At 42.2% G+C, this 12,651-nt stretch overlaps 1 protein-coding gene across 1 annotated transcript in view; it reads right to left on the bottom strand.

The window, feature by feature from the left end:
• The window catches only part of LOC115400633 (solute carrier organic anion transporter family member 1C1-like), a 38,537-nt gene extending 26,319 nt beyond the window's left edge, over positions 1-12,218 (bottom strand). Inside the window, exons 1-2 of the mRNA XM_030108635.1 lie at positions 12,107-12,218; positions 4,900-5,072 (exon numbers count right to left, since the gene is read on the bottom strand). Of these exons, the coding sequence (XP_029964495.1) occupies positions 4,900-4,995 (96 nt within the window). The 5' untranslated portion in view covers positions 4,996-5,072; positions 12,107-12,218. The remainder of the gene's footprint in view (positions 1-4,899; positions 5,073-12,106) is intronic.
• Positions 12,219-12,651: the final 433 nt, after the last annotated feature.

The following is a 12,651-nucleotide window of genomic DNA, read 5'->3' as shown; positions in this document are numbered from 1 at the left end:
ACCAGCATCGTCAGCATAGAGCAACTCCCTGATGAGAATGTTCCACACCTTGGTCTTTGCTTTGAGGCGTGCCAGGTTAAAGAGGCCTTAAGAGCAATAATTACTTTAATAAAATGTGTTTTTTTTCCCAACTGAATTCAGTTCCTAACTGAAGTAGGCATGATGGACACAAATCAAAATGATAAAACAAACTTTGAGGTGGGAATGCGTTGAAAACAAGCACCTGTACAAGTACAAGTACTAACCTTGAGTTCCTTGCTGATAATGAATAAAGATTTGAGTATTATGAAATGAAATTAAGCTCAACTCCATACCCAACGATGCTCGAAGACTGCATTGACACCTCCAGCAGCCCAACAGTCATCACGTTTAGCATGCAGCACTGCTGGCATGTGAACGCCAGAACCCTTTAGCATGTAGCATGGCTCAGAGCTACATGCTGAGGAGATGAACTAATGAGCAACATCCGGCGAACTGTGCCCGTCCAAATGTCGCTGGTGATTAAGATCCCACTCCTGACACCATGTTATGCTACTCCCATCGGTTGCAGAGGATCATCTCTGGAGAACGATAATTACATGGGAGCCCTTCAGCTTCTTTGCATTCCAGTGGTACCACACACGCACACACACACACACACACACACACACACGGTTCCCACAGCTACCTTTCGCCCCTCCTCTTGATACGTGTGTTGAGAGAGCCTAGTTTGCAGTCAGCTTCACGTTTGTCATTCTCGTTAAAAATAAAGAACCTCCAAACCGCGGACATCTCTCATGCTCAAGCGGTACTCGCTACTTTGTCAGAAAACTTTTTCCAGTATCAGACCTGACACCCAATACTGGTATCGGTATTGGTGCAGCCCTACTGGCCCTATTACAGCCACAACTGGAATTGAAACCTTCTGAAACCATCTGAATATTTAACCCAAAACCCCACAAGGAGGAACCGCAGCTTACAGGATGTTTTTAAATTAAAAAAAAAAAAAAAAAACATTTTCATTTCCTATGGATCCCAACTGCATTTGACAATGGTATATTTTCATGTGAAAAACATTGGAAAGTCTGGCATTCAATCAAAAATCACAATTGTGTGAAGCAGCATGTGCAGCTAGAGAGTTGGGGGGGGGCTGCAGTGCAGATTCAGTTCAGGCATTGTTGAGGGGGTCATCCTCCCACACTCTGCAAACCTCTAACCATGAATGAATTTTCCTTCAGACATTTCCAAGAAAAACTGTAACATAGATGCAGCAGATGAACAAACAAGAAAGGCTATTATTTGCACGACACAGTACTACACAGATGTCACTGTACGTATCAGCGACTCCTCACGAAGCAAGTAATCTTTACAGTTTTAGGAAAAGTAATGCCATGGATTACTTTTCATGCTGAATAGTGTGCTGTTTGTTTTGGGATTTTTACAACAATAGCATGTATTGTGACTTTGTCTTTCCCTCCTTTAAATGGTGCTTTACCAAATGCTGAATAATCAGTGGCCTCATTGTGATTAAAGATCCCTAAAAAGAAATTCACATGTAAGACTGTGTGATAATTCAACCCGTTTGCTCTAATACGCTTAGACTAACACACACAGTTTTCATTTGTTAATGAGAACGGTCTGAATACACTGAAAGACTGAGTGTAAATGACACACACCACTAGAAGACGGTGTGTGAAGAGCTCTGAAACTGATGCAAGAAATAAGAAAGAAATTAAGAAAAGTTAGGAACAATGTGGCATTAAAGAAAAAAAAAAGTTATTGATGGAATTAACCAAAGCAGAGAATAACAGAGAACTGGATTAGTGGAAGCGGGCCGTGCCATGTCCCACCCAGTCGGTCGAGGAACCGAACAATTCTGAGAAGAAATAATTCAGTCCTGCAGCTGCAGGCTGTATTATGATAAGCTGCTTGAACACCATTGTCTCACCCCACTTTCATGTGAGGAAAAAGCAACAAGAGTGTCTGATCTCATTTCAGCCTTTGGAAACTTTCATCTTGCTGAGAGGAGACATACTTTTGGAGAATTTTTTTGGGTGGTACGATTCTAAAAATGTGAGATTTACAACATTTTCTTTTTAGGGTGAAATCTCGATAATCCATTTGTCTAATGCACCAGGGGGTCACAAAAAAATCAGGCTCTTTTACCAACTGCCTGAGGGTGTTTGACTTGAGAGCTTTTGTGTTTTAACAGCAGAGAAAATAAACTTTAGATGACATTTAGATTAGTGCATCCATGAGGAATGCATTTATCTTCTGAATGATATCTGCAACCTTAGTGAGGCAAAGCTTATCACGTTGTTTTCACGTTTTTAGACTAAATTTATCTGTACAAAAGAAGACAAAGGAAGCATAAACACCAGTTTACACTGCCTGCTCAGAGAGAATTTCATACCCGAACACCAAATCTACAACAATAGTTGACTGAAACTGCACATTAGGACTACAAGTGGTTGTCATTCAGGCTTTGAACTCGGTCGTCAGACTATCACACTCTGATCCTGAATAAAGTTTATTAAATCCTTACGCTTTCTCATTCATTTGATTTTTAAAATTATTTTACAAAGTCTGGTTCATCTTTTGATGAGACCCTCTAATGGTCTAATCTGGTTGTTCAGAGGTGGTCGTCTCCTTGTCAAACAAAGAAAGCTCAACATTACTTTCAGTCAACTGGGTGAAGGAAAGGTCTCTAGAAATATTACTTCATGTTGAAATTAGAGAAACCAGCCGATCTGTCGGCTGCACGTTTGTGCTCTAGTTGCTCTTCTCGATTGGGATCCGATGACTGAAGGCCACTTGAGAAACAATCAACTCATTGAGACATTCCAGCAGCATAAGAGAGGTTGTGCACATTGTGGTCATGAAGAAATGAACATGGTCAATTAAACAACACTACTTTGGTGCTGAGGAACAGAAAGTTGTTTCAAGAAAGAAACCCACCGATCACACCTTCACCAGCAGCATGGACCGTCGACAAAATTCAGAAAGGATCGGCTTGACAGGAGATTTGCGTTTTTCTGGCCATTTACAACAATCACTACAGATGTATGAGAAGCTCTCCATGTGAGATATGTATGTCAGTGCAGTTTGCACTATTGATAACTCACTTGGAAAACTCAGTGCGTCCACCAGGCGCTGCAAAATACTGAGATGAAAAAAAAAAAAATGGGTTAATGCTATATTCTGCTCTCTGTGTTACGCCAAGTTCTGTGAGGTGTGAGGTTATGTGCAAGGCAGAGGACACTGGAGACAGTAACCAGGAAACAACTGAGAAATTTGGCAAAGCTGTTAAGTGTGTACTGCATGTGTCTGAGTCCCAATACCAGCATTTGAAAATGTTTACAACAGCTGCTAATTTCTTTGTTTTGTTTTGTTCTCGACAGTTGAAATGGTAATCTTCCACATGTGAGCCTGGGGAAAGCGAGGCCGTCTTACCATCAGGGATGTCTTGCATTTGTACCAATTTGATGCATAAAGGTCCACAACTACTCTCAAATGTGTCACTTGTTTTCAGTTATGGATCCCTTTGTGTCTATTCAGATGCATAATCCTAAAAGTAATCACAGTAAGTTGTGCTATTTTGTGCAGCTTCCCCATGTTTTCATGTGATATTTTGTTTGTTTGTGGTACTAAAGTTACCCGAATTCCTTTTCTTCTACATTGTGAGGCTTTGTTATGTTCATCTTTACCTTTTATGAACTGCTCTGGGCAGCGGTTTTGTGATTTGCTGATAATATATTTGCAGGAATGAGCCTTTCAATAGGGCTCTGCCCCCCTCTCCCACACCTGCAGAATGATTTTTACTGCAGGTGAGGATCACATCTATTTCCCTCTCAGTGATTACAGTCAGAGAAAAGCAAGGTGTTGATCTTCATGTGTTGACAGTAAAAGTTACGTCATGGACTCGATGGGATCACATGCAGCACCTCAGGCTAAGCTGCGCACATTCAGGTTGATGTTGTACTCGCTAATAAATTCCACCTCAAAACGTCTGTCTTTCTTATGAACTGGTGAGATTCATGGAGAATTAAAAAGGATCATCAGAGGCCTGCCAGTTAAATGTATTCGTCTTAACCTAGTGCAATTACTGTTGTTTATTATAATCCAGTTTAGTCTTCATTATGTTTATACATAGATTTAATAAAATACATGTTAGTTTTAAACTACACTTGTTTTTGTTTTTCACTCTGATGGACATATGTATATCTCTCTTTGAAAGTGTTTGTTTCATTGTGGTATGAGGATTTTTGTGTTTAACGGGTTTGTTTACTGCCTCTTATATACTGCTTTATTGATCTGATAATCGATCAGTTTCACATAAAGCAACAGGAGATTTATGTGAAGAAGTAAAACCTGTGTATACCGCGACAGTATGTGAAATAGGCGAGAGAAGAGGCATGATTTACTCCCACACTTCATGAGAATTTACAGAATTTCTTGAACAAGCGCGCACACACACACGCACGCACAAGAAAACACTGTTTCTCCTGCTTAGGACCGGAAAAAGGTCCCCACAAGGCACGTCGTTCCACGTTTTGCTATCCTTGTGGGGACATTTGGCCCCGACAAGGATAGAAATACAAAAACGCTCACACACACACACACACACACACACACACAACACACACACACACACACACACACACACACACACACACACACACACACACACACAGTCCTTCCAGAAGCTGACCTGTTGGTGTCATAATGTTTAATTGGCACTGCTCCCTTTATGCACAATGAAAAGTGTGAAATCCAGCATCCTCAGAAAGCATGTGACTCAGCAACACACACACACACACACACACACACACACACACACACACACACACACACACACACACACACACGAATAGTGAGTTGAAGCTTCGTGGCCATAAAGACGTGTTGGTTTGTGTGTACCCTCAGACTGGTGCAGGGAGCGGAGCGGGCGTATCTGGCCGTGCCATCGCTGTGTCCGTTCTCCTGCACGCGTCCTCGTTCCAGTCTCTCCTCCATCCTCCAGAAACGTCTTTGTGTCTCTTTAACGGAAGTCTCCCACGTAATGCAATTTCTTGGCGCTGAGGCATGCAGCCCTGCAAATGGATAATTCAAGCATGTGACCCACTTCTCATCCTCAGCACACAAACAGAAACATGTTTAGAGTGGCCGGCAGAGACCGACATACGAGCACAGCAGGAACCCGCCGGGCTCAGGTTTCACATTTTCACATTGCAATACTCGGTTCACAACTTCAAAAGTCAACATTTTACAGTCGGAAGTGACGTGCGCACTTTTTCTGAACACAGGGTTTCTTAGTTTCTGGCTAACTATTTTAATCCACATTCCAACAAATCAGCCTACACGTCTTGCTGTATTGTTCGGGGAGTAACTGACACCATGTGACCAAATAAAGTGGAGCATAAACCCAGGCTGTGAATGTGTGGTTGAACCGTAATCTCAAATCTCTAAGCCTCCTGCACTAAAACCACTTGAGTGAGATTCATGAGGTAAACCTGAGTTAATGCTGGGCCGTCAACGCAGGAGGGGTTTCAGAAAGTGGAGGTCGATCCAGCGAAACAAACCTCATTTCATGATAACTATTCTGCGCCACACCTCTGTGTCCACACTCTGTTGTCTCTTATCCGCTCATTGATCGGTCATGTCGTGTTTGCTGAAAGGAGAGCTGTTTGATGCGAGTCTTAATTTATGTACTGAGACTTACGTGTTCTAGAACATCGACTGATGGAGCTGGTAGAGGAGGAATACCGGAGCAGGGTGCTTTTTGTGTGATTCACCACTGAGACCCAGAAAAGCCGCAGAACTGTAGGGATGCTGTTTAATTGGACTCAGCTGGTCTTCTAGTGTAATTCTTCATCTTCTACTACATTTTATGCATCTATTTTTGGCTCAAGTGTTGAATAAATTCATGAGTTCCAACACAGACGTATGTACAACATAAATAAATTGGCACATGACAGAGAAAGTGTCACTTGCCATCTGTCTGCAGCGAGTTGATTTATGTTTGTTTGCTTGTTGCTCTCTGTCTCTCTATCCTTTCCGTCTTTTCATCCCCTAACCCCAACCAGAGCAGCAGAAAGCCACCATTCCAAAAGCTCTTTCTGGCTCATATATTTAAAGCTTAAAGCTGTCGATCCATCCATCTTTATTCAGCCTCAAGATCAGGGCTTTGGAGACGATCCCCAATTTTGATCAATACCAATATCCAATAGTAATACTGCAGTATTGGCCAAGAGCCAATATTCACCAATATCAAAACTTGTACAAAAATAAGCTTCCATGAGGATTTTGTATGCTGAAAAACATGTAAACACTGTATGTGAAAAAGCGAACAATGTCTTTATTTTCCAAACCCTCAAATACAAATTACAAAACAAATGCCATTAAATAATGAATGGTCTTAGTTCCAGGCTAACTTTGAAAGTTGTATCAAGTACCACAACGAAAGCACCGTTTAATCTGTAAAGTTTTTAATCGGAAATCACAAATGAAAATACATTGAGAAAGTTTAGTAACTTAAATTTTAAATTTCAACTCAAATCTGTCACACAGGCCGAATGAGATATATCGAAAAATGTTCAGACGACATTCTCACTAATCAGACTTATTCATAACCGACACTGTAGCCAGTGGAAATATTCCAACTTGAGTTTTAATGTTAATGCAAGGTGTAGAGCCCTTTCCCTATAGGGCTGCTACACTTTGCGCCCCTGAGGGTGTGGAGGGAGAATCGTGTAGGACGCGTGTCCCCACAGCAAGTCAATCAATCAAATTCACGCTCTTTCTGCGTTTGGATGCTGCGACCCACTTATTTCCTTTGGTGCCCACACAATCCACTACTGTTCGCATCAAGCTGGAGCCGGAAAGCTCACCCATACAATTTCCATCAGACAAACAAGATCCCACACGCCGCTCGGACAGGGTGAAAGACTGTTCGCTGTCCCCCTGTGCACACCTGTCCCTAATCACCTGTGTGCTCCTAATATACTTTCCCCATAGTGCTCCCCCTGGTGGTCAACGAAATAAATGATAAATTGGCTCCTACACAAAGGTCCAAACACTGAAAAAGTTTCGAGGAAGCAACCATAAAAAAACGCTCATATATTTTTTTGTTTTTTTTGCAAAGTGCAAACCAAAACAAGTCATCTCAACTCACATTTTCCCACTTAAAGCTAACTCACACACACAACGTTGACCAGACACAAGTAAATATCGCCTGTTAATAGCAGGTTTACTTATCAGACCTATCAACGCCAATATATCGTCCATCAATTCTCTGTATTTTTACTGTTAAACATCTGGTTGAATGGAACATTTTAGAAAAGCCAGTGTTTGAGGACAAAGCGTAACAACCACATTAACCTCTGGACTTCAAATTATTAGAAATTCCCCCAAGACAAATTCTCAACATCGTATTAAAAATAATGAGACAAACACACTTGTAGGCAGAGAAGAGTAATATAAAGCACCACATCTAAAGAGCTTCTCAATGTTTTTTTTTTCTTTTTTCAGATTATAATGGATTCTGAAGACAGCTACAGGCTGACAAAGATGGAGGAAAGCAGGAAAAAAGATATTTTATAGAAAGCAATCAGGCCGCAACAGAAAAAAGTTGCATGATCCAAAATCTCTATCATGTCACCCAATGTTGCCCTTCTTTCTCACTTCTAGAGCAGCCATTTTTTTTTTAAATTCTTTCTTTCACAGTCTGATCTTCGAACCTCTCCAAACTGTATTGCTCTCCCCATCCAGCTTCTGCCCTGTCCTCACTCCTCAGGCACTGGAATTGCTCCAGGAGATCCAGATTTCTGTGCAGAAACAGAACACTAACACAACAACGTCGCCCTCGTCACTGAGAGAGCCACCGGATTCTTTTTCCCCCTGAATGATTTTTCTGTCCGAAACAGACCGAAGGAGCAGGGTTAATGCAACAGGTCTGACCTACTTTCTGGGAATTAGTCCGGCAACAGCTTTATGCACACCACTACCAAACAGTACGCCTCGAAAGACAGTGGAAATGAAGCTCAGGCACCTTTTGTCAATTTTACAAATAGTTGTCATGCAGAAGACACAGTCCATCCACTAGCAGCTTAGTTCATTTGTGCTGCAATTACAGATACTAACTCTAAAATCATACTTTACATCCAACTAAAAAGGTTTGTGAATATGTTTGTTTGGCCATTTGGCCAATAATAATAATTAAAACACAACATCCTTTTCTCTACATTGAATTCTCACCTCTAAGGAGCTTTGTCTGCGCAAACAAAAAACTGAGTAATTCCAATAAAATCTGGATTATTGGAATCAATAATATTTATGAATGATTAAGTAAATTTTTCGTCAGTTAAAATTAACCAAGACTTAGTTGATATCTTTATACTGTGAAGGTCCATCATATGTCAGTGACTGACCTTCATTGCTTTTTCCTTTTCTTTTCTACATGTAAATCAAATTGAATTACATGGCAATTATCGCACTTTCTTAAATGATCTGTACGTCATTCCTCCTGACTGTATGGCTCCACAGTCTTCCTTTCTATTCCCCTGTCGGGTGTCAACCTTCATTTTCTTCTTGGTATGTTGCTTGAAGGGGGAAAAAAAAGACAATCAGGTCCAGCTAGCCATGTCACTTTGCCACCTTCATATGTAGCAGGAAAAATATCCAGCAGAACCAAATAATTCCACACATGAAGTCCTCCAGCAGTGTGAATGCAGGAACTGGGAATGGAAAGTAGGACTGAGCATGTGGTGAAGAAATGGAGCCAAACAGGTGCTTACAATGGAGCGGATACAACCGAAAGCCAAAATTAAGGCTTTTATTGTTGCAGCACGAGCAAGGGTTTGAAAAGAACAGTGAATCTGTATTCCAGAAACAACTTTTGTTACAACGCAGAAATGGTATTGATCATTGGACATTGAACATTCCATTGCATCCTCATTATCAGACAAACAAACATAAATAAAATGTACAAACTAATTTCCTCCCAATAAACTTCTTTCTACAAAAATCTACATCGAAAGGTTTAAATCTAACTTCAGACTGTGGGTGTACTGACAATTGAAAAAAATATTGAAAAATTTGTGCTTAGTTATAACTGATGAAATGGATTTACTTTGATTTTAAGAAAAAATGTCACGCATCCTGCTCTGTGGCTCCTGAGCCAGGATACTGTGCAGGTTCTGCAGATCTATTGGTCAATAAAGGGAGGATGGTTCACACATTCACATCTTGTACAGGAAATAAATTAAGAAGAAATACTATTTCTTAAGCAGACCAGAATTCTCAATAAATCAAACCCAGAGTACATTGAAACACTCGGGATGTCAGATGGACTTTTTAAAACTAACAACAAGATTTCAAAATCCACCCAAAACTCCTCTTGGATTTTTTTTGTTTGTTTTGTTTTGTTTTGTTTTGTTTTGTTTTTGAAGATCACACCACAATTCTTAAAAATTCATGATATTCAGACAGACATTCATTAAATAAAATTTGAGTTGGATTTTTTTACTGTTTACATCTACATTCTTTAGGCCTGATTAAGACTATACGTCTGATCTTGCTTCATTAAAAAGACACAGATTATTAAACTGTTTAGAAACCAGATCCAAGAAAGGTTTTCATAGAAAAAAACAGATGCAATCTTGATTTTCTGCTCATCTACGTGTGGAAACAGATTTTACATTATTTCTGAAACGCTTTGCTTTTCTTTTTTTCCTGCTACTCTGACATATAACAAACCATTTCCCAGATTTTTTTCCCTCCTTTTTTTCTTCCAAATTCAGATTCATTAGTTGTCATGGTCTGATACGTCTGAGAGTGTCCTACATCAGCTCCATAGTATCACATTTAGGTTGAACTCAATGCACACAAAACCCTTATTTGAAGTCTCCCATTTGCAAGTGATGCCATTTATGGTTCCGTTCACAGTTAATCAAAACGAGCATGCAATTTATCACACTTGATACAGGATCCTGATGAATCGACTACTTAATTTATCAGAAGGTTTTCTCTGCTCTCCTCTGAGGAAATCCACTGTTTCAATGTCAACGAACATATCAGGATGGAGTGTCAGCCTGTGTCTGTGTTTGAATGTCCGTCACCTGATAAAGCTGCTGCCTGTACGGGGTCAAAGGTGACTGGAAGCTGTGCAGGGCTGGACTCTCAATGCTGTGGAAATCAGCAGATGCAGTTGTGGGTTTCCAAAAATCTTCTAATCCACCTTCACGGAGGTGCTTGCCGTCCTCGTGGTGCATTTCAATGAGCTGGAGAGCAGCGGGCTGTGTTACAGTGCACGGCTGGGCGCTTCATTGTCAGCTTCAGTAACAAAAATACACTGATTTTCCTCGCTGTCTGCGTCACCTTCATCCTCTGAAGACGGTTCATCACCAAAATCCACCAGCGCACTATAATTTGGATCAATTGGCAGTAGCGATGCAGCTTCCACTGCCCAGCACGCTGGGCACGGACGGCCCTGAGAGAACCAAACCAGTCATTTTGGTGAGTTTCAGAGCAGTTTGATCAGATCATGAAGGAGTAACATGAAGTTCCGACATTGGGGAATGTTCAGGTCGACATCCTGCAAGTTCATCACATGTCCCATACAGCGGACGTAAAGCGCGCCAGGCTCCTGTTCTTGTAACACCTGCCTGCAGACCCGGTGGTTCGGTAAAATCCAGACACCTGCTCCTTGATGTTGATCTCTGATGTCTCTCCCGTGATGATGGAGAAAAACTCTGCATGCTTTATTGAGACCAGAACCCAATGGCAGAAGTGTTTGCAGAACATCATGTGGAAGCAGTTCAGTCATTTCTTTGAGGATATCATGAGAAAGCAGCTTCGGTTCAGTGCGATCCAGCCAGGTCTGTAGCTCTGGGATGTCTTGTGCACGCACATTAGGCATCTGTTTAAGTTTGACGACGGGTCTCCATGACCCCAAATGAGTCGTCCTTGACACGCCAAATATTGTACAGAAGACAAAATACTCATCAATGGAGATCTTGCCTCAGCTGTTTGCTTTTGCTCGGCGGCAGAGAGAACAGTGGTAACATGAATTCCAGCATCAGCTGCAGCTCCATTAACATTTCACTTCTCATGGCATCAAAATCTCTCCATTATTTTACCCCAAATGCAAAAGCAAACTCTTTTCCAAAGCCTTATAAGAATCCATGTCACATCCTGAACATGGTAATGCAGCCCTCGTTCAGTCAGCAGCCGAACACAAGCCACACAGTATTTTGTTTCTTGCAGCATCATAACCAACGGAAACGTAGCTCTCCTGCTCGCCTGGTTCGTTCTTCGGTGGCGGTAAAAGTGATGGCAGATGCAGGTTCTTTTGTTTTTTTATTTAAAAGTTTGATAAGAAACTGAGCTTTTTATGTGTACTTGATAAATGCTCAGTGATAATGATTAACAATTTCAATGGATATTGTCATTCAAACATGTTTATTTCACGTTACTTTTTTTGAACACCTGTCCCCCAGGGGGTGCTTGAGCACTGGAGCATACAGTACATTAGAGCTCGCTCCATTACAGCATCAATCTGCATTTTGACTCTTTTAAAAGAGAACTAAAGTCAGGCTTTTCAAAATAAACCTGACATCTTTTTTCACTAGACGCAGACTTTCCAAACCAGACCCAGACACATGGACGTTCCAAACTGAACCCAGACTCTTTAAACTGACCTCCAATCTTGCAATCTCTCAACCTGACTTTATCTGTCTCATAAATCCGGCACAATCTGAGCAGCACATTCAAGGGCTGTTACGAGCCTTGTTGTGCACTTCTTCACTTTGCCTCTGAGCGGGTGCTGTTCCTGTTCTTTACTACTGCTCAGTCATGCTGCTGCAGTTTATTTACATGAGGGAACCTGCCTCCAAAGGGATCAATAAAGTTCTGTCTTAATGTCATCGAATCACTGAATTTCAGTCAGACTTTTGAAGAGTTATCTATATAAACCTGTGTTGGGATTTACCAAACGGGATTTATTTAAGCTTCAAATGAGCCACTGGGACAGTGTGACAAGGTCAGATGGAGACAACTGGGAGAGACGCGGATTTGCGTTTCCTGCTGTGCGCGTGTCGGACGAAGAGCGGAGAGGGCCGAGACTCACCTGGCTGTCCTGCGGAGCGGTGCTCGGGAATAAAGAGCCAATGGGAAGCGCGGGTCGCCTCCTGTCAGCCGGCTCCGGTCAAACTTCTCATGAGGACGCGCGCACGCGAGCGGGAGGAGAGGCGCAGACTGTGACCGTCAAAGCTGTGAGAGCGACGAGCACCTCCGGCGCTCATTTCCAGCCGGCTCTCTCTCTCTCTCTCTCCGCGCGCTTTCACTCTCCGGCTCACCCGCGCACGTTACACGCCGGTCGCGTGACACATGTCGGCCGAGGGGCGCGTGGATGCGCTTCCGAAGTGTCCCGGCGGCCTCTTTTCTGCAGACGGACAGACTGACGGACAGACTGAGAGCAGCGGAAAGCAGCGGCGCAATAAGCTTCCAGGGGAAGGAGGGTGGCATCGTCCGCAGCGCTCGCTCTCTCTCTCTCTCTCTCTCTCTCTCTCTCTCTCTCTCTCTCTCTCTCTCTCTCTCTCTCTCTCTCTCTCTCTCTCTCTCTCTCTCTCTCTCTCTCTCTCTCTCTCTCTCTCTCTCTCACCCTCCTCCCCA

This window comes from Salarias fasciatus, chromosome 14 (genome assembly GCF_902148845.1).
Source record: "Salarias fasciatus chromosome 14, fSalaFa1.1, whole genome shotgun sequence".
NCBI classification, from domain to species: domain Eukaryota; kingdom Metazoa; phylum Chordata; class Actinopteri; order Blenniiformes; family Blenniidae; genus Salarias; species Salarias fasciatus.
The sequence above is the reverse complement of the archived record's forward strand: the minus strand, read 5'-3'. Positions and strand labels throughout refer to the sequence as shown.